Here is a 26,208-nt window from a genome sequence, read left to right as displayed (position 1 = left end):
CACCCCCACCATCCCCTCCACCACCAACCTGTCAAGACCTCTCAGGGTCTTATTTCAATCGACTTGCCGCCTCCTCCTCTTGGTACGTTTTATGACATGATGGAAAGTGAGGCAGAGAGATGTGGCAAGGGGAGTGGATTCCAGAGCTTGAGACCTAGGCAACTGAAGGAGCAGTTAATATCAGGAATGTTTGAGATCAGAATTGTATGAATGCAGGTATCTTGGAGGGTTGTGGGACTAGAGGAGATATGGGTAGAGGGATACATAACCAGAGTTGCTAATGGATTTTGGTGAAGAAGGCCATAACTTATATTGTTGAAGGTGAGGATGGAGGTAAGAAGGGTTTAAGAAGGTGATTTGCAGTAGAGAAAAGAGGCTGGGTTATCTTGGCAGTCCAGAATCTTCCTGGACTAATGTGCAATTCTATCAGATGAGCGCAACAAGTCAAGCCAGATCTGGTAATGGATGGCTTGTTGGCAATACCTTTTCAAGTCTGCATCCCATAGATTTAAGGGATTGGAGATCAGGACAATGCTAGGGGAAACTGACAGGATGAGAGAGAATAAGGGTTCCTTTGGGGACCAAGGCGTCAAAGATGGAGATGAGTGCAGTAAAACAAAAGCTGCGGGTATAAGATGAATGCAGCACCAAAGACTGGATGGTTGGGATTTTAAAAGTGCAACTATAAGAGAATTAGGGGATAGTTATTTTCTCCAGTTATCTGATTTTATCATACTTATTAAGGTGGTAGAGAATGATTTTTAAATGAGGCAAGATGCTCAAAGGAGGAGGATTGGAGGAGTAACTGGTCAGGGTAAGTTGCAGTCTGTTAATAAATACCATACTGCATCAAAATGGCCTTATGGGGCATGTGTTGGAAGATGCAACCAGACAGGGTGGCTTCATTAAGGGTAGCTAGGTTTCCTTAAGATTTTGTCAATGCAATCATCAAAAAAAGGCATGTTTGGCAAAGGTCTTGTTCACAACTTAAGATTCTGGTAAAGTAGGCAGATCATCTATTTGCGTGCAGTTGTTGTTGAACCTAGGTTATTCCAAGATGGGCCAAGATTTTTCTTTAAGTTTCTATTGAGCTAGCTGGTTGTTTCATATCAACATGTGCAAATATGTTTTTGAATCTCCATTGTTATGGAGTGTGATGCATATTTACAAACTATAATCACCTATAACATTTCCTCCTTCAGTTTGGAGCTGAGGCAAGATCATATACACGTTTCAGTCTAACACGCCGAACAGATGGGGATGGCAGCAGAGTCGAGATGAAATTAGCAGAGAATGAGAATGATGAGGAGATGGGAGATGCAATGGCAGATGGCATGGAGACTCGGATAGAAAAACCTCAGAATAGCTATAAGCCCCTGTGCTATTTGATGGCTGCAGTATTACTTATTCTAATAGGTAAGAATGAACCTTTCCTGTCTGATTTGAATATCATCACACAATTTTCCACTGTCCTTTGTCCATTCAAAAATACTTGCTGAGTGAAGTGGGGGGAAACCACTGTGGTTTGCTAATGGTATAATCATAGAAACCCTGCCAGTGCAAAATGTTGTCTCAAAACATATGCCTATGTTGAAGTTTGTAATTGTTGGTTTCCTACCAGCAACAATTGAATTGATGCTTGTTTTGAATTGCCGATAGTAGTCATGATGTGGAGATGCCAGTGTTGGACTGGGGTAAACACAGTAAGAAGTCTAACAACACCAGGTTTAAGTCCAACCGATTTATTTGATAGTAAATAGATAGTAGATTGGAGTTTACTATCAAATAAATCGGTTGGACTTAAACCTGGTGTTGTCAGACTTCTTACTGTGTTTTGAATTGCACCAGGCATTTTTTCCTAGGCACTTATTGACCCAATTAAGTTGCATTGAAGCGACTGTGGCCAGCAAACTTTAAGATTTTAACTTTTGTATTGTTTTTCTAGGGCACTGTTGTGTAGTTTTTAATTTTAAAACAATAATGCTACTGTTACCTCTGCAATAATCTTGTAATGAAGTTTCAAGGCATAATTCAACCCCAGAGTCTTTGCACAATTCCTAATTTGACCTTGTACGTGCAACCAAATTCAATGCAAAGTGAAATTTTTTGATATGTTAGTCTGCACTCTTTTACTGCCCCTCCCAGAAATGTTATCAGTGAGCAACAGATTTCGGAGCAACTTTTATGGAACCTGTGTCTTTTGCATCCCTTTCTAACTCTGAATCTACAATCATAGAATTCGCATCACAGTTCCATTCCTCACATCTCTCTAAGCAATTCACATAGTCTATAATGTTGGTACAAAATGACAGCTTTTCTTCTTGTAGAGTCATAATTGTACAGTGCAGAAAAGGCCCTTCAACCCTTCGAGTCTGCACCAGCAATAACTAGTACTGAAGTGTGCTAATCCCATTTTCCAGCACTCATCTCATATCCTTGAATGTTATAGTTCATGTGCTCGCCCAAATACATTTAAAGGTTGTAAGATTTCTGGCTTCCATTACCTTCCCAGCAAGTACATTCCAGATTTTCACCACCATGGCTAACCTCATCTCAGCTTCAGCTCCCCTTTCCTGCCTGTTCTCATAACCTTTAACCCACTACTCATTACAAATTTGTTTATCTCAAATTTACTCAATGTCCTGGCATCCACTGCACACTGGGGTACTGAATTCCGCAGATTCGTTACTCTGAGAGAAATAATTTCTCCCTGTGTCTGTTTTAAATCTGCTACACTTTGTCCTAAAACTATGATCTCTCATTCTAGATTGCCCCACAAGATGAAACACCCTCTGTCTTATCCTGTCAATCCCCTTTAGCATCTTGTACATCTCAATTGGAATTTCCTTCATTCTTCCCAACTCTAGCAAGTATAGGTCTACACTGCTTTATTTCTTAAGACAAACTCATCATCTCTGGAATCAATCCAGGGAGCCACTTCTGAACTACTTCTACAGCAACTACATCACTTCTCAAGGCAACCAAAACTGTGCACAATACTCCAGGTGTTGTCTCACTAATGCTTTGTACAATTGTAGCTACACATTACTTTCATTTTTCAATGGCTTTCCTTATTGCCTGCTGTACCTGCATATTAATTTTCCTCAATTCATGCATGTGGATACCCAGATCCCTCTGCATCAAAGCACATTGAAGTTTCTGTCCATTATGATATGCCTATTTTTCTGAACATTATCCATGTTACACTCCCATCTGCCACATTTTGGCCACTTGTCTAGCCTATCTGTATCCATTTCTAAATTGCTTTTTTTAATGCAACTTACTATCCCATCTATTTTAGTATCATCTGCAAATTAGTCTGTACTATCTTCTACCCTTGCATCCAAGTCATTAATATATATTGTAAAGAGTTGGGGCCTAAGGACCAACCCTGTAGTATCCCACTAATTATATCTTGCCAACCAGAAAAAGACCTACTGATTCCAACTTTCTGCTTTCTATTGGTTAGCCACTTCTCTGTCCAAGCTAATAAATGACCTGTAACCCCATGTGATTTTATCTTATGCATTGATCTTTTGTGTGGCACCTTAGCAAATGCCTTCAGGAAATCCAGATATATTAGAATCATAGAATGCCTACAGTGCAGAGGAGGCCCTTCAGCTCATTGAGCTTGAACCGATAACAATCCTACCTAGGCCCTACTCCACCTAAATACCCTGCTAATCCCACTGACACAAAGGGGAAATTTAGCATGACTAATCAACCTAAATCTTTGGAATGTTGGAGGAAACCAGAGCACCCATAGGAAACCCATGCAGACAGAGAATGTGTAAACTCCACACGGTCACCCAAGGCTGAATTGGACACAGGATCCTGACACTGAGGTAGCAGTGCTAACCACTGTGCCATCATGCTACCCATCTAAAGGTTCCCCATTGTCCACTTCACTTATTACATCTTTGAACTCAGTCAAACACGATTTCCATTTCATAAAAGCATGCTGAATCTGATGGATTGAGTTTTGATTTTCCAAATGTCTTGTTATTACTTCCTTCATAATGGATTCTAAACTAACTCTTCTATAGTTTCCTACTTTCTGCTTCCCTCCCTTTTGAATAAGGGTGTTGTATTAGCATTTTTCTAATCCACTGGAACCTTCCCTGCATGCAGGAAATTTTGGATTATTATAAAGCTGGGATAGACATATATTGAATAACCCCTGTATTGTAGATGTATATGTAGAATATTACTGTGAACACTGAATTATGATCAGTCTGATAATTGACTTATAAATTTTTGTATGTATAAGGTTTTGTATTCAATGTCTTAAACGTCTGATATTTATTCTGACAATGTTGGTTAACGCATGTCATCTAATATGCATTTCAAAGTGTGTTGATTGGTAAACTTTGTCATGCTGCTAAAGATTAATTGTATATTTATCAATTCTTTGGCCTTCAGGGTTTCTCGTTGGTTATCTGGCATTTCGTGGTCAAACACCAAGGGAAGGCCCCCCTATATCATACCTAACTGGAGAAGAAGATCAGGCAGATAATGATGAAGATGAGATTACCACTGAAATTGAGACAGAATTTCAACCACTCTATTTCTCTAATCTCAAGAAAATGCTACAGGACAATCTGGGCTCTTCAAGTATGCTGTCTAAAATTCGGTAAGCAGGCCATGACTACTCGATAGGATACTTTGCCACAGAAGAATTAAACCAGTTGCTCAATTCTGATGTCTGTTTAGAATGTCTGTTGTTCTCTAATTTAAATGTGAACGAATGCTGCATGGTCACAACAAATGAGTAGTTGTAAATTCAATAAATGTAAGTTTCAGATATTCCAATGAAAGATCCTTAAATGTTAACTTTTTCTCTTCGTTGATGCTACCTGATCTCAGTATTTCCAGTATCTCCTCTTCTTTTAATTCTGCAGCATCCACAATAATTTTGTTTTTATATTTATGATGACCAGCCTCCTTCCTTTTTGAGCTTCAGGATTTCCCACCTTCATTTATTGTTATTTCCTTTTGGTAAACTTTAGCATTGTGACTTCAGCTGACGTGGCTGATGATTCTCTTTTCTTACACAGAGCCACTTTCTCCCTCAAAACTGCTTTTGCCCATGTGCTCCCCCACCCATTATGACCAAAGAACATTCACATTTGACTCATTTGTGCTTACCAACAACTACTTCATTCTCAACTTTTGGACTTGCCTTTTACATTAAATGTCCTGTAATGTCATTTGTCCATAATGGCAGCTGCTGCTGACCAAATCTGTCCCTTGTCTTGACAGTGAGGTTTCTGAGATTAGCAATCGTGTAACTGGATCCAGTGGAGATTTGACCATCACTCAGGCCATCCGTCAAGAGCTTTTGAAGACTTTGGACCCGCACAATGTCTGGTTTGACACCCACTATGTAACGCTGCAAGTTAATGGGTTAGTGTTGTAAAAATTCTACTTTAGCAAATTGGGAGTTTATCACACTGGCAGAAAATGACGCATTACAATTGTGAACTTGTATAAGATTCAAGATACTATGATGCACTTTCACTAAGGAGTGTATAGCCACTTTCAACAGGATAGAATGCTTAGTTTATAAAAGTTTTAATTTTTGTTCCATTCAATTATAAAGTATTTGGTATCAGAGTGGGAGTTTGTATTATAAAAATGCCTTTTTCATCAATGATTCTCATGGGAAAATACATTTTGGAAATGCAGATGTGTTTCAAATTATTTGCTGCCAAAGCGGAATCCATAAAACCTACACACTGAAGCACAATGGATTGTTGCTTGTGTCTCATAAAATGGATCCCCTGTTAAGTTATTCCTGACTGGATCAGAATTTGAATTTACTTGGGAAAGGTTAACCCTTATAACCTGTGAAGTTTTGCATTCAGTAGTTAGTCTGCATATTTGTTTTTGTGTGCACTTAAGCTTTTTGAATTTTGAGAGAAAATATATTTGGGTTGTTTGCCAGTTGCAACTGAGGTGTATCATACACAATAGTGCATTGGTGACAGAGTAAGAGAACTGAGCTTTAAAATGAGGTTCAGTTTCCCTATTTCATGCAAGTTTTTATGCAGCCGGTTTGAACTGAAGGTCTGAATGAAAACTGAACAGTTGAAATAACAAGAACATATTTCTGAGATGATTCAGAAGAGGTAAATTGGTTGGAACGATTATTTGTTCTTGTGCAGGGGCCGAAGGAATATCAAATTGATCTAATGTTCTGATTCCAAATTGCTCTTTGAACAGTGTATAATTTTGTTTGCCATTGATCACTTGCTAAGCAAGTTGAACAGTATTGGTATCCTATCTGATTTGCTCTTTGCAGCTCTCCATAGTCTTTGCTCAATTCTTACAACTGAAATCTGTGAACACAGACTCCAGGTTACATATGCATTCATTCATTTCTGTTTTCAGACACAGACTAATGGGCAAAAAAGCATTGCCTCGGCCCATCTTCAGTGGCAGAGACACTTGGCTGTACTTTAAGTTATATGTCAAGTTAATAAATTTGTTGTAATTTCTGTAAGTTCATCACACATAATGTGGAGATGCCAACTTGCAGGGGGTACAGTTAGAAGTTTCTCAATGCCAAGTTAAAGTCCAACAGGTTTATGAGTCACCTGATGAAGGAGCAGTGCTCCAAAAGCTCGTGCTACCAAATAAACCTGTTGGACTTTAACCTGGTTTTGAGACTTCTTACTGTGTTCATCGTACGTGTTAATAATGTATATACTACAGTATATAATAATGGTTGCATGTTATAGGTCAACATAAATGTGAACATGTGTTTTGAAGTACTTTTTTAATGTATCCTGGTAGATTTCATCGAAGTTGACAAAAGACTTGGTGAAGCCCCACCTTAACTTTTAGTCTCTGCATTCTTTATCTAATCCTTAAGGTCTGAGCATCGCTGCAGTAGGTTTTACCGCTCTATAGATTTGTTTCATAAACTGAAAGACTGTTTGTAAATTGCTAATAAATGATGCCCTGAACAGTGACAGTTATCTGTAGGACAGGCTCTTATCATCTGCTGACTCATTTTGTTGAGATTGTTTTGAATTTAATTTTAATCTGCAGGTGTAAAAGTTGTCTGCACTTAATTTCTACATTTTCAGCCAATTTCGTCCACTCCCCTGCTTTGTCCACTCTCATCTTTTGTTGAACTCCATATTTTGAATCCTTCCAGTCAGGTTTTTGCTCTTGCCATGGTACCAGAATAACTTTTATTAAAGTCATGATTGTGACAAAAATAAACTATCGCTCTTCTGCCTGTCTGCAATCGTGACTTCAACTGGGTGGGAATACATGATTCCACTCTTATCTATCCAGTTGTAGCCAGAGAATCACTTGTCAGTGGCTTCTCTTTCCACTACCATTATCTTTTGTGTTTCCCTCATGGACCTATCTTTACTATTTTTCCTCTATGGTGATCCTTTGGCGATGTCAGATAAGAACATCAGTTTCCACTTCTATGCTGCCAATACCCAACTCTACCTCACCACCATAATCCTCCATTTTATCTAATTTGTCAGGCTACTTGTCTGACACTAAGTATTGGGTGAGCAGAAATTTCCTCCAGCTTGGATATTGAGGATAGAAGTAATTTGTTTATTCCTTATCACTAAATCCCTTCCTCTCCCTGGCCACTGTCTTGAAGTTGAACCAGTTTGTTTGCCAGCTCAATGTCATATGACCCAAGGATTAACTTTTGATCACACCTACATGATCACTAAGATTGCCTATTTCCACCTCTAGCATCATCCAACTCCACACCAATCTATGGGTTGACTCTGGAATTATTTTCCAGAATCCAGCTTTGCAAAAGCATTTGGTCATGTGCCCAATATCTTGTGCTGCACTGTTAAATTTTGTTTTGCTGTGCTTCAATGGAACACCTTTAAATGCTTTACAATGTTAAAAGTGCTATATCAATGCAAGATGTTGTCAGTTGCTGCCCCAGTGGTGATGAACCCCATTATATATTCTGAGTTCAGGAGCAGTCATGTTTTCAACCCACCAGGGAACTTTTTCAAGGGAAAAGTTCCCTGACATCTCTGCCATCTGATTAAATCCCCTTTATTTGTGTTCAATTTCCCAAGTTGCTGTAATGACATGTATCATTCCAAACTGTTAGCCCAGTACAAAAACCACCATCACTGTACTCTCAAACAAAAAGCGTAATGTTAAAGAGTTTTTTCTTTTTCATCTAGTAAGTCTCCAAATAGAATCACAATTGTTGGAAATTCAAGCAATGAAGAAGTAAATTTAGGAAACAAAAACTCAGAGATCTACTGTCCATACAGTGCAGTTAATAACTTCATGGTAAGGCTGAAACTTTCAAATATTTTTGAGTTATTCAATGTGTTGTTATGAATTTGTAGCTTGCTCAAAACTAGCCACTTGAAAATTTTTTTTTTAGTAGTGAGGTAACTAATGTGGAGAATTTTCAACTCAACATTTATACAGGGAATATGTATATGCTTAATCAGTTCAAATTTCTCATTTTGCATAGGTCCCGATGTTGTTGAGATGTACACTTGCTTTTGTACAAAGCTCTGTCAATTTTGATAGTCCAAATATTTATTGTATTCAGCACTTTATAGCAATGTCTGATACATATGCTAAAGAATTAGTGCTCATAAACTCTGTCTCTGCCTAAGATCCCAGTCATCACACGCCAGTGTTCAGCCAATTGGATTCACTCCACATGATATCAGGAAATGGCTGAGGGCACTGGGTGGAGCAAAATGAGAGAGAAATTGGCGAATGTTGATTGGGGGAGCGCGTTGGAAGGTAGGTCTGCTGAGGAACAGTGGAGGATCTTTAAGGACATCTTTCTTGGTGCTCAGCAGAAATTTATTCCGATGGTTAAAATGGATTGTAGGAGGAGAGATAATCAGCCGTGGATAACGAAGGAGATAAAGGAAAGTGTTAAAAGCTGATGCGTTTAGAGTAGCTAAGAGTAGTGGGCGAGAAGAGGATTGGGAGAGGTTTAAATGTCAACAAAGAATGACAAAGAAGTTGATAAAGAAGGGTAGGATAAACTATGAAGCTGGGCTAGCGCTTAATATAAAAAAGGATAGCAAGAGTTTTTATAAATAAAAAGGAAGAGGCTGGCTAGGGTGAACGTCGGACCCTTAGAGGATGAGAGGGGGGGACTTAGTGGTAGGGGATGGGGAAATGGCTGACGCCCTGAATAACTTTTTTGTTTCGGTCTTCATGGAGGAGGACGTGAATAATTTGCCGGGTGTTAGCGATGGAAAGATGGTAGGAGTGGAGGACCTGAAAGACATTATTGTTACTAGAGAGGCGATGCTCAACAGACTGGAGGGACTGATTGTGGACAAGTCCCCAGGACCGGATGGAATGCATCCGAGGGTTCTGAAAGAAATGGCGGAGGTGATAGTGGATGCCTTGGTGATTATTTTCCAAACGTCGCTGGATTCCGGGCAAGTGCCGGAAGATTGGAAAACGGCTAATGTTACGCCATTGTTTAAAAAGGGTGGCAGGCAAAAGGCGGGGAATTATAGGCCTGTTAGTTTAACGTCTGTTGTAGGTAAAGTGTTGGAATCCGTGATCAAGGAGAAAATAGCGAGGCATCTTGAGGAGAATTGTTTGGTAGAGCAGACGCAGCACGGTTTCGTTAAGGGGAAGTCATGTCTGACGAATTTATTGGAGTTCTATGAGGATGTGTCTAGGGCGGTGGATAGAGGAGAGCCGGTGGACGTGGTGTTTCTTGATTTTCAGAAGGCGTTTGACAAGATGCCTCAAGAGGTTATTACAGAAGGTCAGGGGGCATGGAGTTGGGGGTAGGGTGTTAGCGTGGATAGAGGATTGGCTGTCAAATAGGAGGCAGAGAGTGGGGGTCAATGGGTGCCATTCGGATTGGCGGTTGGTGACTAGTGGAGTGCCCCAGGGGTCGGTGCTGGGGCCTCAGCTATTTATCATTTATATAGATGATCTGGAGGAGGGAACTGAGTGTATGGTGTTGAAATTTGCTGATGACACCAAGATTGGTGGAACGGCAAATTGTGCAGAGGGTGTGGAGAGTCTGCAGAAGGATCTAGATAGGCTGGGCAAATGGGCCAGGAGCTGGCAAATGGAATTTAATGTTGGCAAGTGTGAGGTTGTCCACTTTGGTAGGAATAATGGTAGGAAGGACTATTACTTACGTGGCGAAAAACTGCAGCATGCGACGGTGCAGAGGGACCTCGGGGTCCTTGTGCATGAGTCGCAAAAACCCAGCTTGCAGGTGCAGCAGGTGGTCAGGAAGGCGAATGGGATGCTGGCCTTCATAGCAAGGGGGATTGAATATAAAAGTAGGGAGGTCTTTCTGCAGCTGTATAGGGCACTGGTAAGGCCACAGCTGGCGTACTGTGTGCAGTTTTGGTCGCCGCACTTACGCAAGGATATTTTGGCCTTGGAGGGAGTGCAGAGGAGGTTTACTAGGCTGATTCCGGAGTTGAGGGGGTTGAACTATGAGGAGAGGCTGAATAAACTAGGCTTGTACTTGTTAGAGTTTAGAAGAACGAGGGGAGATCTCATTGAGACGTATAAGATGTTGAATGGGATGGATAGGATAGAGGTGGAGAGGCTGCTCCTGCTCAGAAAGGACAGTAGGACTAGAGGGCACAGCCTCAAGATAAAGGGGGGGCGGTTTAGAACGGAGTTGAGGAGGAACTTCTTCACTCAAAGGGTGGTGAATCTCTGGAATTCTCTGCCCATTGAAGTGGTGGAGGCTGCCTCGCTTAATATTTTTAAGACGCGGGTTGATAAGTTTTTGATAGGCAAGGGGATTAAGGGTTATGGGAAGAGGGTGGGAATGTGGAACTGAGCCACGACAGATCAGCCATGATCTTATTGAATGGCGGGGCAGGCTCGAGGGGCTAGATGGCCTACTCCTGCTCCTATTTCTTATGTTCTTAAAAACTGCAGATCTTAACAACATCCCGGCAGCAGTTCCAGTACAGCTACAACAGTAGCATCTGCCTGATGATGTGAAAACTTTTGCAGATATTTTCTGTTCACAAAAAGGGCAGTAATTGGATTTGTCTATCAGAACAAAAGCAAAATATACAGATACTGGAAATCTGAAAAAATGCTTGAAAAACTAAGCAGGTCTGGCAGCATCAATGAAAAGAGAGAAACAGTTAAGGTTTCAGATCCATGTTACTCTTCAGAACCCTATCAGTCTAATTTCATTCATCAGCCAAGTGATGGAAGGTGCTGTGGCAGCGCTATCATGTGACCCTTGGCAATAACCTGCTCATCTTTGTTTCAGTTCGGGCCAAATTTTCCGGACCTCATTTCATCCTTGGTCCAAATATTGGTAAAATGCTAATTCAAAAGATGGTGTGTGAATGACACCCTCTTGACATCAGCAAATTATTGAACTGAATATGGTATTAAGCAGCTTTAGCAAAATTGAAGTCAATGGGAATCAGAAGTGGGGAGAAAGGTTCTCCAAAGGTTGGAGTCAATCATCTCAGTGACACTGCAGGAATTCCTCTGAGTATTGTCCTATGTCCAGCTGTTTTCAACTGCTTCATCGATGGCCTTCCCTCCTCCATAAGTCAAAAGTGGGAATATTCCCAGATAATTGTATGGTGTTCAGTACCATTTGTGACTCCTCAGATACTGACCAACCTATTTCCATATGCAGTAACACCAGGATAAAAGTTCAGGTTTGGGTGGCAGGTAATATTTATGTTGTGTTTAGCAATGACCATCATGTTTAGGAGAGAATCCAACCATATCCTCTGGTCATTTAATGGCATTACCATCATTGTGTCTGCGTGAGCAGGTCAAAGGCTGCAATTTCTACAGTGACTAACTCACCACGTGATTCCCCAAAGTCTGTCCACAATGTACAATTCTGGATTGTGTTGGAACGCTGTTCACTTGCCTGAGTGAATGCTGCTCCAATAACACTCAAGCACAGTGGTTAACACTGTTGACTCTCAGCAGCAGGGACCTCGGTTCAATTTCTGGCGTGGGTCACTATCTATGCGGAGTCTGCATGTTCTAACTGTCTCTGTGGGTTTCCTCCAGGTGCACCGGTGTTCTCTCTCTCTCTCCCTTCCCACCACCGCCGCCACCGCCCGCGCCCCCCCCCCCCCCCCCCCCCCCCGCGCATGCACACGCGCACACACCCCGAAAGACATGCTGGCCATGTTAAATTCTTCCTCAGTGTACCCGAACAGGCGTTGAGTGTGGCGTCTAGGCTGATTTTTCACAATTTTGTTGCAGTGTTAAATGAAAAATAAATAAAATACCTTGATACTGCCAAGACAATGCAATTAGCTGTATTAGTACCTTCGACATTCACACCCTTCACTAGTGGTGGATGTGGGCAGCACTGCACCACAGGAACCCACAAGCATCTTAAAAATTCATGATCTCTCCTGCATAGAGAGAGAGCGCAGCAAAAGCTAGTTTCCCTCCAAGTTCTGCACCACCTTGACTTGTGGCAAGAATGCTATTCCTTCACTCTAACTGGGTCAAAATCCCAGAACTCTTTCCCAGAACTGAGTGTACCTACACTGCATGGATCACAACAGTTTAAGGTAGGTAATCACCATCTTCTCAAGCAATTGGGGATGATTACACCCCATGAATAAATTCAAAATATAGTTAAAAATCTCTTCATATTCTCAAAACTTTGCTTGACTACTACATGAGATGGACTCTAGCCTTTTCCCTGTTAGTGTTGCATTCCTTTTTTTTAATGCAGGCTAAATATGCCTGTGTCTTGTATTTCACTCTTGTTTGCAAAGCCTTGGGTGCCTGCTTGCCCTATTTCAACCCCTCCATCCCCTACAGTGTATTGAATTGCAAGTCAAAAGACAATGAAGCATCTTGTTCATAAGATGGGGTATATTTATATTTCATAACTTTTCTGTAGATTTATGATGCACTGAAAATTTATGCTAGTGTTTGTATGGGACTTTCACACCCTCCTGTTTGTCAGTAGGTACACTGTAAAGGGAATTCTATTATTAACATTTCCAGTATCCTGTAATGGTTCTAAAATCAGCCTCATTGTTCTATCAGGTGATGATTGTAAGTGATTTTTAAAAATTCCTCTGAATTTTTTCCTTAACCTTCATAATTGGTGTTCAGGTTTTACCCATCGGCAAAACCTAACTGCTTTTCAAAATTAGCCCACTTTAGCCTAACCCATTTTCAAATAGGTGTCTCATTCCTATTTTCAAATGGTGCACTTACTGTGTTTACTGACTTTTTTGCTTTAACTAATTCTACAGTGTAATCCTAGAATAATACAGTACCAGAAAAAGCCATTCTGCCTGTTAGCTTTGAACCAGCTCTTTCAATGAGCAATGCAGTTAGTTCCATTCTACCACTCTTCTGAGGAACCTGAAAATGTGAATTTTTTTTCTTTCCAATTATTCTTTCAATTGTGCTATGACTGCACTTAGTAATGTTCTGCATTTATTGATTCTTCATTTTCAATATCTCAGATCAGATCCTTTCTTGCTTTCCTCCCCTGAATGTCCTGCATAAATAGGAGAATCATTAGAATTCTTGGCAGCAAGGATGCAGGCTGTAGTACTGACCCATTAATCCCTTGCCCCTCAACTAATCCATTCTGTGCTCTATTTCAGGGCAAACTGGTGTATGCCAACTATGGAACTGAAGATGATTTTAAACGCTTGACTAACAGCAAGGTGATGGTCAATGGCAGTGTGGTTATTGTTCGTGCAGGGAAGATTAATTTTGCTGAAAAGGTAAGTGTTCTGGAGAATAAGGGTTAAATTTTGAGAAGAGATTACACAACCTGTTTCAACTAGCTGAAGTATAGAAATTCCACTTGTTCCTTTTTAACTGGATTGAACCATATGTTGTTCCATTTTATTAAACTTGTACTCGGTTTTAATTTTGAGTATAAAATCATTAGGAAGTTGAAAGTTAGAATTTAAATGGGATGTGAAATAATATTTTACACAAGTCCATCTGCTTATTAAACAAATATTCTCATGGATATGGTATTATCGTATAAGATTAATAAAAGTGAATGACAATGTAACGATTCCTACAACATAGACACAAATTTTCAACTATGAAGACTGGTTTTTGCATTTGTTTTCACAGTATGTATGCATCATTGGAAAATAAGCCCATTTTGTGGTAGCACTGCTACCTTGCAGCACCATAGAACTGGGTTCAATTTCCAGCTTGGGTCATTATCTGTGCGGAGTTTGGATGTTTTCTCCGTATCTGTGCGAGTTTCCTTTGGGTGCCCTGGTTTCCCCCCATAGCCTGAAAGGCATGCTGGCTCGGTGCGTTGGCCGTGCTAAGTTCTCCCTCTGTACCTGAACGGGCGCTGGAGTGTGGCGACTAGAGGATTTTCACAGTAGCTTCAGTCTTATTGTAAACCTACTTGTGATGCTAATAAATAAACTTAAAAGCTTGCCTAAAAATTAGAACTGGACCTTTTAGGAGTGAAACTAGAAACAATTCTTCAGGCAGAAGAAGTTGGAACTTTATTTTGCAAGCAGCACATGATGCTTGATGAACTAGTTTTAAATTTGATGAGCGATTTTTTTTTTTGTTGTTATCCAAAGGTATTTAGCTGTATGGGCAATGACTGGATCAGCTCACAGATCAGCCATGATCTTACTGAATGCCAGAACTGGTTTGAGTAGGCTTGCCTTGCATACCCAAGAACATCACCTTGGGAGATTTGTCAGTAGTATATGATCCATATTTCATGATTAAAATAGGTAATAAAAGGTGCAAAATGATTAACTGGTAGTTATGAAATTAAGTAAGCATATTTTTTCTTTGAGGTACTTAATGCTGAGAAGATGAAAGCGGGAGGTGTTCTAATCTATCCTGATCCAGAAGATTATGATCTGAATGAAGAGTTGGCCATGTTTGGACATGTAAGTATGTATAGGGAAAATAGAGTAGTGACGTTGTTAGTGGACTAATAATCCTAAACTAATGCTCCAGAAACAAAAGTTCAAATTAGGGGAGGTGATGGTGCAACCTAGAATAGTACTTGGGGTCCCGAGTTCAAATCCCACTATGACAGGTGGAATTTGAATTCATTTTTTAAAAATCTGGAATTGGAAGTCTAAAGGTGACCGTGAAAACCATTGTTGACTGTCATTAAAACCCATCTGGTTCACCAATGTTGTTTCGGGAAAGAAATCTGCCACTGTTACCTGGTCTGGACTACATGCGACTCCATGTCCATATAATGTAGTTGACTCTTAAATGCCCTCTGGCTGAACAAGCCACTCCAGTTCAAGGACAACTAGGGATGGGCAATAAATGCAGGCTCAGCCAGTGATGCCCACATTTCCTGAATGAATTTTTTAAAAAAAACCATCATCTGGTGGAATTAGAATTCAATTAATTCAAAGTCTGAAATGAAAAGACGCTCTCAATAATAGTGACTATGAAACTTCTAGATTATCATTAAAAATCCATTTGATCTATTCATATCTTTGCAGGAAATGAAATCGAGACTACATGTGACTCCAGAATAACAGCAGTGTGGTTGACTCTCCTTACTAACGTCTAAAATAGTCTAGCTAGCTACTCAGTTGTATCAAACCACTGCAGAAAAGTTGTAAAAGAATCAGCATGACTTCGGCACCATAGACAGTAAAAGCACATCCTGCCCAATGCATGCTGCAAAGTCTTCCTCACTAAAATCTGGGACTGTTGTCCTGCAGGCAGTTGAGCACAATCTGATGTAGTTGTAATTACAAAATCATATCTTACAAACAATGTGTCAGACTCATCTTTCATTATCCTACAGTTCAACCTAGCATGGGTAGTTGCCCTGAGAGTCGTCAACATTAATTCCAAGACCCCATTGAATCTCAAGACATCAGGTTTAACATGAGCAAGGAAACCTCTTGCTGATTCATCGACTATCGCATTCCCTCAGCTGATGAATCAGGAGTTTTCCATGTAGAGCACCACTTGGAAGAAGCACTGAGGGTACAAGGGCACAGAATGTATTCTGGTGGGCTACCCCAGTACCCATAACCAAAAGTGGCTTGGTAGCACCACTACTGTCTGAGCTGGCAACGTCCTGAAGGATCTAGCTGCTCAGCTGGCTCTGCAGCTGGTGGTGAGGGAACCAGCAAGGTGAAAGTGTGTATTTGACCTCACCTTTGCCAATCTACCTATCGCAGATGTATTTGTCGATAACATTTGCGGAGATGAAATCCAATCATGTGGCACTACCATTGCAGAACAGACCCTGCAGCTCAAAACAAGGTATCCTTGAGGCACTGTGGGTCACCAGCAGCAGAATTTGTATTCAACCATAATCAGTAACGTAATGGCCTGGCATTTCCCTTACGCTACCGTTACCATCAAGCCAGAGAGCCAACTTTGGTTCAGCGAAGTAGTACCAGACATACCTGCAATTAAAGTATTGAAAATAAACTAAAAGAACAAAGGAATTCATCTCAAATCAAAGCTCCTGTACAATCCAATACACCTCCTTGTAAAATGTTTACTTTTGCTTTTAGGTAGTTGATCATTTTGGTGACTGTTTCGTTAATAAGTATATTTTTCTTTCCAAAAGGTTCACTTTGGCTTGGGTGATCCCAGGACTCCTGGATTTCCATCCTTCAATCATACACAGTTCCCCCCAACTAAATCATCAGGGCTTCCTGGAATCTTAGCTCACTCGATTAGTGCGGCTGCTGCCAATTATCTTTTTAGGTAAATATGCAACACATGAACACCGATCCATTTAGTCCAAGAACTTTATTGCTTTTGGAAGCATTAGAAATTGTAGGAGGGATAAACAGCACCAGGATATTTACATTCCTGTGGTAGTCTTTTTCCCCTCGACTTCATTCAGTGACTGTTGCGGCCTCTTTATTAAGCACAGATGACTGGAATAATCTCTAATAGTATCTTCAAGAATATTTTAGAATTCCTGACACTGCCCTCGCCCTTCCTCCATCCCCACCCCCACCCCCACCCCCGGGGTCATTCAATTTCTTTAAGCCAGGTTGCTGGGACTTGTTTTGTTGTCTTGATAAAGGTCAGCTAACCTGGCACAGAGGAAAGCTCACCACTTCAGAGCTGTCTGGTCTGCATGGTTCAACAGCATAACTGCCTGTTGAGGTGTCAGGGCCAACTTTATTTATGTGGCTGATATTTACAGCTTTAACACATTCATGCAATGGTTTGCTGAAAGCCTGTTTGTATTGCACGCTCTATGTATGCTGTGTATTTTGAATTCTTAACCTCCCTTTTTCAAAGTTGATATTGGTTGCATTTCAGAAATGATCGGTTATGCAAGTTTTCTATATCTAATTAGGCTTCCTAGATTTACCCAGTTGTGGTTATGCAAGAAATGTCATAATTTGAAGCCTGTATCCTCTTAGTGACCTGTAGCTGTCTTTTATTTTAGTAAAATAGGTGCTGCTGGCGCTTTGCTTTGGGGCAAAGCGGTATCCGAAGTTGCCGATGATAAGCAAGTAAGGATGGAAATCAATAACGTTGAAGCAGTGAGAGAAATGCACAATGTCTTTGGCGTTATTAAGGGTTTTGAAGAACCAGGTAAGACCATATTCATTTAAATTTATTAAGTTCTAATGTCTAGCAGTGCCTTGGTTGTGTTAGTTTGACAATTTGCCTACAACAATGCATATTTTAATTTGCCTGTGATCTGGGGATAGTTTTTAATATTTGTATATTTCCCAATATAAGGCACCTGCCTTTAAAATCTTTTGTTCCCCCTCTCATAGATCATTATGTTGTGATTGGTGCTCAGCGTGACTCCTATGGCCCTGGTGTAGCAAAATCTGGAGTGGGAACTGCATTACTATTGGAGCTGGCTAGAGTCTTTTCCAAGATGGTCAAAGGTGAGAAAATAGATTTTTTTCAGGGATATAAAAATCCAATGGATCTAAGAGTGCAAACTAGAGGGACATGGGTGAAATATCATGCCTGCATAAACCTATTTGTATGGAAATAGAAAATGTGTATTAGTGTAAAATAATCAGTATCCACTTGGCAAATGTGGCAGGGTGCTGCGCTGCTGCCTGGCAGGTGGCAGTGTGCTGTGCTTGATTCCAGCCTTGGGTGATAGTCTGTGAGGAATTTACACATTCTCCCCATATCTCTGGTGCTCTGGTTTCCTATCACAGTCCAAAGAGGTGCAGATTAGGTGAATTAGCTGTGCTAAATCGCCACTTAGTGTCAAAAGAACATAAGAACATAAGAAATAGGAGCAGGAGTAGGCCATCTGGCCCTTCGAGCCTGCCCCGCCATTCAATAAGATCATGGCTGATCTGTCGTGGCTCAGTTCCACTTTCCCGCCCTCTCCCCATAACCCTTAATCCCCTCTCTTATCAAAAACCCATCAACCCGCTTCTTAAAAATATTTAGCGAGGCAGCCTCCACCACTTCAACGGGCAGAGAATTCCAAAGATTCACCACCCTTTGAGTGAAGAAGTTCCTCCTCAACTCCGTTCTAAACCACCCCCCCTTTATCTTGAGGCTGTGCCCCCTAGTCCTAGTGTCTTTTTTGAGCGGGAAGAGTCTCTCCACCTCTATCCTATCCATCCCATTCATCATCTTATACGTCTCAATGAGATCTCCCCTCATTCTTCTAAACTCTAACGAGTACAAGCCTAGTTTATTCAGCCTCTCCTCATAGCTCAACCCCCTCAACTCCGATATCAGCCTAGTAAACCTCCTCTGCACTCCCTCCAAGGCCAAAATATCCTTGCGCAGGTGCGGCGCCCAAAACTGCACACAGTACTCCAGCTGCGGCCTCACCAATGCCCTATACAGCTGCAGCAAGACCTCCCTACTTTTATATTCAATCCCCCTCGCTAGGATTGGTTGATTAACCCTGATAAATGTGCGGTTGCAGGGCTAGGGCGGATGGGAAGACCTGGGCAGGATGCTCTTTTGGAGGGTTGATGCAAACTTAATGGGCTGAATGGCCCCTTACTGTGCTATAAGGATTCTTGGTTCTATGGCTTTCGATGCCTAGAAGTGTGGCACAGATAGGAGTTATAAAATCAAACTTCTGTTGGATCAAAAATACTTTTCCTTTTTGAAAAATCAGTTAAATCTACTATACAACTTGATTTGTAACTCCAAAATTTAAGCAAACTTAATTTTTGTTCATCTTCATTGTTCTATCAAGATGAATAAACTCCACATGGCTACTTGGGTTGGGGGAAGTCCACCAGTATGGTTTGCTTAATTTTCTGTCTATACCTGTCTTGTTCATTATGAGGCTCATTTCCATGAATGGCAGTATGACTCCTGTTTGAATAAGAGGAGGAGAGTGTGGAAGATCAGCCAGATTTCACTTGGTGTTTATATGTCAGCAACGATCACCTGGATTGCCATTGGGAGTAACAACTGCCTTCATTTAATTTCTCCTTTTAACTGATCAATTTCATTGCACTTACTACAGGTCTGTTTTAATCTGCTCATATCGAAACAAGTATGACGCATGCTTCATTGCCATGTTACTTGCATCTGTTAAAGCTACTGAGACTGCAAGACATTTCAAATGTTTTGATGTTCACTGGTGAATTTCCTATGATTGTTTAATGCAATCTGTTTTGCTACTTAGATGGTTTCAGACCCAGAAGAAGCATTATTTTTGCAAGCTGGAGTGGTGGCGATTTTGGAACAATTGGAGCAACAGAATGGCTAGAGGTAGGAAAGTTTTGAAGAACTGCTTGAGCATACTGATCTTTATGAATTCAAATCCACAACTTCATAAGAATCATACAAAGTAGGAGCAGGAGTAGACAATTCAGCCCCTCGAGCCTGCTCTGCCATCTAATACGATCATGGCTGAACTCCACTTGCCTGCCCATTCAACATAGCCCTTCAAACCCTTATTATTTAAAAATCTGCCCAGCTCTTCCTTAAATTTACTCAAAGTCCTGGCATCACCAACATTCTAGGATGGTGAATTCCACAGACTTGTGATCCTTTGAGAGAAATAATTTTTCCTCATCTCTATTTTAAATCTATTCATTGTCCAAAAATTATGACTTCATGTTCTGGATTGCACTAAGAGGAAACAACCTCTACACCTCTACTTTGTCAGTCCCCCTTATCATCTTGTACTCCTCAATTAGAACTTTCGTTCTTGTACTCCCTGAAGTTTAGAAGCTAAACTGCCCAACCTCTCTTCATAAGCCAAAACCCTCATCTCTGGAATTCATGTAGTGAACCCCATCTGAATTGCCTCCAACTCAACTACAACCCTCTTCAACTAAGAAGACCAAAACTGTATGTAACTTGTTTAGATGACCCCCAGGCCCCTCAAACATTTTGTTTTGTATAAAAATGTTTTGAAAAATGCTTAGTCTTTTCTTTCAATGTGTACTAAAGGAACATCATTTCTAGCAAGTCACTCAGTTGTAACGTAATTGCTTTAAGTAGAGAACTGCAAACATTTTCAGTGCTAAAGGATAGTCAGTGTTGGTTTGCCAATGTCAAGAATGAATAATAATCAAATCTTTATTTTGAAAATGTGAAAGTATTAAAAACATTGCACAAATGCCATGATAATGTTCTTGCTCCAGAAAAGTTCCTCCATGGGGAAACATCCCCATGTCTTCTAGTCTTATCTGATGAACAAAAAAAGTAATTCCTACTGAGCTTGTGCATTATGTTTGTAAAAGAACAGTAAAATGAACATTTCTGTAATAGTAGCAGAGATATGAATCATAAGTTATGAAGAGAGGCTGGATAGACTGGGACATTTTTCCCTGGAGCTTGAGGCTGAGGGGTGATCTTATAGAGGTCTATAAAATAATGAGGGGCATAGATCAGCTAGAAGTCAATGTCTTTCCAAAAGTAGGCTCCTCTAAAACTAGAGGCCATAGGTTTAAGGGGAGAGATACAAAAGGATCCAGAGAGGCACAGAGTGGTGATGTCTGGAACAAGCTGCCAGAGGTGGTAGTAGAGGCAGGTACAATTTTGTCTTTTAAGAAATGTTTAGATGGTTACATGGGTAAGATGGGTATAAAGGGATATGAGCCAAACGCAGGGAATTGGGATTAGCTTAGTGGCTTTAAAAAAAAAAGTGGCATAAACAAGTTGGGCCGAAGGGTCTATTTCCATGCTGTAAACCTCTGACTCCAAGGAACACAATCCACCAATGCCCATGTGCTAATCCTTGAGCAAATTGAGTCTTGTTCGATTTTAATAACTTTGTTTCATTATTGGGAAAATGGTGCGTAGTCGTAATACTACTGGATTTGTAATCCAGAGATTCAGGCTAATTCCCTGGGGACGTGATTCATATCCCACTACAAAATGGATTTGAATTCATTTAATGAAGTCTGGAGTATAAAGCCAATCTCAGTAATGATGACCATGAAGCTTTTCATAAATTGTTGTAAAACCAATCTTCCGTTGTCAAAGGCTATACCAGATAACAATGTGGTTGAATCTTAACTGCCCTCTGAAATGGCCTAGCAAGCCATTCAGTTCAAAGACTATTAGGGTTGTTAATTTTGTTGATTAAGGTGGAGAGGGATGTAAGCAAGAAAGCAGGCCTTACCTTGAGACAGCACAAGTCAGCGTAACTGATCCTTTTTTTTTTCAGGGATACATGTCCGTGTTACATCTGAAGGTCTGTGCCTACTTTGGCCTTGACGGAGCTGTGCTAGGTAAGTTAGCAGTGTTGTTCCATTCTTATAAGAGTAAATAAATGGGTCAACTATGTTGAAAAATGGGTTTTCTCAGCCATTGAACCTGCCTCAAATAGGTGGTGAGCTGGATTGCTGGATGGAATATTGCACTGAGGCTAAGCGGGAGGAATTTTTTAATATTGCGATTTGTTAGTTAATCCTAGAGTTAAGCCCTCTGTGAATTTGTGGAGGGCATATCCCAAACACTGTTTGGAAGTGAACTAATTTGAAAGGGGCAAAGAATGCTGATAATTACTTCAATTGGCTCAGTAGGCAGAACACCAGTAACCTGTGAGCATTCATATTTAAACCTGCATTGTGAATGTTCTCATCCACTTGATTTTTGACTTGAGATTTTTCTGACGTATGTTAATTATGGTGTGCATTCTGTTCCAGGAGCCAAAAATTTCAAAATGTATGGCAGTTCCATGTTACACAATCTAATTAGAGAAAGTATTTCTGAGGTGAGAATTCCATTTAATGCTGACTGTGGACTTTGAAGTTAAAGGCAGATTGAATTTTTTTTAAGGGGCCTGAATCATCAACTAAACTGCAGCATATGTGAACATGCAGTTGACAGTAATACTGCTGGAGAATGGTGCCAAGCAGATGCAAGATACTCAAAGACCCTGACTGCTGCTTTCATGGCTGATTTTAATAATATTTGTGTTTTGAGAGTACCATATTTTTAAAATATGACCCTATTTAAATCAACGTTGCTGAAACTGAAGCCTTTGCATTTTTGGTAAGAACGTGGCTGATCTTTTAGTGGCTTTAATTCACTTTCCTGTCTGTCCCCATAACTCTTAACTCCCTATGCTGATCGAGTCTATCTAACTCACCTTGAATACATTCAATAGCCCAGCTCTATTACTCCATGCAAGTGAATTCCAAAAGGTAATGATACTGTGAGAGAAGAAATTCCTCTTTTTAAACTGTCTCCTATAAGAGGAAACATCTCCCAGCATCTACCCTGTCAAGCCCCTTACTGATATATATTTCAACAAGGTCACCTCTCATTCTTCTAAACTCCAATGAGTATAGGCCCTATTAGCTTAACCTTTCCTCATAAGCCAAGCCTTTCCTCACAGGAATCAGATTAGTAAATCTTCTTTGATCTAATTCCATTGCAAGTGTATCCCTCAAAGAGTTGAAAACTGTGCATAATACTCAAGGTACAGCCTTGCCAAAGCTCTGAACAATTGTTGCAACTTACTTTTGTATTTCATTCCCCATGCAATAATCTAATATAAACATTGCAATAATGGCCAATATTCCATTTACCTTAATAGATGTACCTGCATGCTAATTGTTTGAGATTCATTTACAAGGACAGCCAAATCCCCTCTACCACCAAGTTTTTATATCGTATGCTGTATTTCTATTCTTTCTGTCAAAGTGGACAAGTTTGCATTTCCTCACAATATACTCTATCTGCCAATATTTCTCCCATTCACATAACTGTATATATACTTTTTGCAGGCTCTTTCTATCCTCTCAATTTGCTTTCCTATTTAAATTTATATATTTTTTTAATTCATTCATGGGTCATGGGTGTTGCTGGCTGGCCAGCATTTATTGCCCATCCCTAGTTGCCCTTGAAGATGGTGGTGGGCCGCTTTCTTGAATCATTGTAGTCCATGTGCATTGGGTTGACCCATGATGCTATTAGGGAGGGAATTCCAGGATTTTGACTCAGCAACTGCAAAGGAATGGCGATATATTTCCAAGTCAGGGCAGTGAATGGCTTGGAGGGGAAATTGTAGTAGTGGTGTTGCCCTGGCCTTCTAGATGGAAGTGATCGTGGGTTTGGAAGATGGTGTCTAAGTATCTTTGGTGAATTGCTGCAGTGCATCTTGTAGATAATACACACTAGTATGGTAGTATCATGAACAAAGTTCACTACAAAGAAGTCTGTTCCTTCATCCAAGTCAGATTGTAAATAGTTGAGGTCCCAACATTGATCCCCATGACACTCTTCTACTTAGTGAACCTGAAAGTGACATTTTTTCCAACTTAGCAATGCTAACATAGAAATCATAGAAACTCTACAGTGCAAAAAGAGGCTATTTGGCCCATCGAGTCTGCACCAACCACAATCCCACCCAGGCCCTGTCCCAATATCCCCACGTATTTACCTGCTAATCCCTCTAACCTGTGCATCTCAGGACACTAAGGGGCAATTTTTAGCACGACAAATCAACCTAACCCACACATCTTTGGACTGTGGGAGGAAACCGGAGCACCCAGAGGAAATCCACGCAGAGACAAGGAGAATGTGCAAACTCCACAGTGACCCAAGCCGGGAATCGAACCCAGGTCCCTGGAGCTGTGAAGCACGCTAACCACTGTGCTACCATATCACCCCAAATACCATGAGCACTCATCTTGTGCAGTAATGTTTTATGTGGTACCTTTATCAAATGACTTTTGGACATCTGAATATGCCATAGGCTGAATTTTGGTGAGGACTCTTGCAATATATGTTTGGTGGCTAGCCCACTGCTTCTCATTCACCCCTTGATCCAGTTTGCATAAAACAATAGGTGGGCAGGTGATGATAGTCAGCCTTTTAATTTTAAATAATAGGTAATTGAACTTGTTAATCAATTCACCCAAATATTACTGTCCACACCATATACCATAATAGTGCAAGCAGGATGGAGGAATGTTGCCAAGACAGTGTTCACTAGTGTATTTTGACCAAGTGGATCCTGTTAAAAAGGTTTTGTAAGGCTGTTTTAATGTATGACTTTAATCTTGTATGCTTAAATTTTCTTTTTAACAAATCTTCTTAAAATCCAAAATGTTTTTTGTATTCTATGCTTCTGGGGTCTCTAGGTGTCTCCTTGTTTTCAAAAAGGGAAAAAAAAAATGAATAGAGACCCATTTGGCTTGCTGAGCAAATAACATCTGCTGTGGTCATAACAGCAGCTACTTTCTTTAAAACATGAGGATGTAGGCCAAAAGGTCCCAATGACTTTTCAGTCTTTGATCCCATTAGTTTTCCTAGACTTTTTTTCTAGTAATAGTATTTGTTTTAAATTCTTCTCTCCTTTTTGCCTCTTGTTTTCCTCATTCTTGGAATGTCATCTATTACTTTTGATCTACTATCTTATCAATTACTCCTGTCAATTAAGTCCAGGGCTGAAGTTTCAAACCCAAATTTCTCACCTCAAACTGAATAAAGAACAGTACAGCACAGGAAGCAGACCCTTCGGCCCTCCAAGCCTGTGCCACGCATTGGTCCAACTAGACCATTCTAGAATGTGAAATTCAACCATGTTTTGATCACCGTTACCTAGAGAATCATTTATTATTAAGGCCTTTAAATAATCCAATCCCATTACGTATTACCAACCAGTTCTCTGGTTGGTTCCAGAACGAATTGTTCTAAGAAACTAACCAGAATGCATCCGATGAACTCTGCCTCAAGGTATTGCCAATTTGATTCTTCCAATCTGTATGAAGATTAAAATCTCCCAGGATGATTGCACTAGTTTTCAAACAAGCTACCATTATTTCTGAATTCATACACTGTCCTACAGTGTAGCTGCTTTCATGGGACCTATAAAATGACTTTCTCTGGTGATTTTCCTTGCTATTTCTTATTTCCGTCCAATTTATTCTATGTTTCATTCCTTTGAAATGAGGTCATTTCTCACTATTCACTAAATGGCGAATGAAAGACTGCTGTGTTTTCGTTGTTCTGTTGCCTTTCATTTTTTTCCAAAAAATATTTGGCAAGGTTGAAAGTCTGAATTGGCTTTACTATTGCTGTTTAGCTTTGAAGCAGTTTTCATAAAATCAGCTGCTGATTTTTTTAAGTAATAGCTTAAATTTGTATTTCGAAATATTTTGATATACAGCTCTTTAAAAATGTTACAACCCCCATCTTCCACAGGTAAAAAGCCCCTCATCACCCGATCAAACCATCTACGAGAAGGCTGAAGCAACTGTTGGCAACTGGTTAGAAGCAATGTAAGTTATTTTGTACATTATTTGAATTTAGCAGTGACTTTTTTCTGTCATGCTTTTGCTTTCCTACTGGGAAACCTTGAATTCTGGCCCAGTTTATCTATCCATCTCCAAATGAGGAGTCTTATTTGCTTGCAAAGCAATCATTACTCCATCTTAAAATAATGAATTGGCTGTGAATTAGTTTGCAACTTCAAAGGACATCTTAAAACTTTTTTATGTAAGTACAAATTCTTGAAGCCTGAGTGAACGTTTTATTCCAAACTGCTGGGAAATATCAGGAAAGATTTACTGTTGTGCTGTGCTAATCTCACTTCAAATGCACTTAATAACTAATTTACTGTAATGTGGTAGATATAACCTTTTGCCATTGAACTATGGGATCAGCTGCTTGGCTTGTGTGGGCATGTTAAATAAATTCCGTCCCTCAAAAATGTTGAAAAGAATTGGCATTTGAGTTTCTTCGCAGTTCAGGGTTATATATTTAAGGGGAAGTGGTTACATAGTGGTACTGTCACTAATTTAGAGACCTGGGATAATGTTCAGGTGACTTGAGTTCGAATTCCACCAA

At 40.3% G+C, this 26,208-nt stretch overlaps 1 protein-coding gene across 3 annotated transcripts in view; it reads left to right on the top strand.

The window, feature by feature from the left end:
• LOC145341052 (transferrin receptor protein 1-like) overlaps positions 1-26,208 on the top strand; it is a 49,343-nt gene that overhangs the window by 8,233 nt on the left and 14,902 nt on the right. For all 3 annotated transcript variants that reach the window (XM_080185807.1, XM_080185806.1, XM_080185808.1), the window contains exons 3-15: positions 1,203-1,416; positions 4,423-4,633; positions 5,263-5,406; positions 8,190-8,301; positions 13,605-13,727; positions 14,790-14,885; positions 16,553-16,692; positions 17,393-17,541; positions 17,730-17,846; positions 19,580-19,665; positions 21,575-21,638; positions 22,056-22,123; positions 25,564-25,640. In XM_080185807.1, coding sequence (XP_080041933.1) covers positions 1,203-1,416; positions 4,423-4,633; positions 5,263-5,406; positions 8,190-8,301; positions 13,605-13,727; positions 14,790-14,885; positions 16,553-16,692; positions 17,393-17,541; positions 17,730-17,846; positions 19,580-19,665; positions 21,575-21,638; positions 22,056-22,123; positions 25,564-25,640 — 1,601 coding nt within the window. The remainder of the gene's footprint in view (positions 1-1,202; positions 1,417-4,422; positions 4,634-5,262; positions 5,407-8,189; positions 8,302-13,604; positions 13,728-14,789; positions 14,886-16,552; positions 16,693-17,392; positions 17,542-17,729; positions 17,847-19,579; positions 19,666-21,574; positions 21,639-22,055; positions 22,124-25,563; positions 25,641-26,208) is intronic.

Source organism: Carcharhinus amblyrhynchos, chromosome 3 (genome assembly GCF_965287045.1).
Source record: "Carcharhinus amblyrhynchos chromosome 3, sCarAmb.v2.hapA, whole genome shotgun sequence".
NCBI classification, from domain to species: domain Eukaryota; kingdom Metazoa; phylum Chordata; class Chondrichthyes; order Carcharhiniformes; family Carcharhinidae; genus Carcharhinus; species Carcharhinus amblyrhynchos.
The sequence above is the reverse complement of the archived record's forward strand: the minus strand, read 5'-3'. Positions and strand labels throughout refer to the sequence as shown.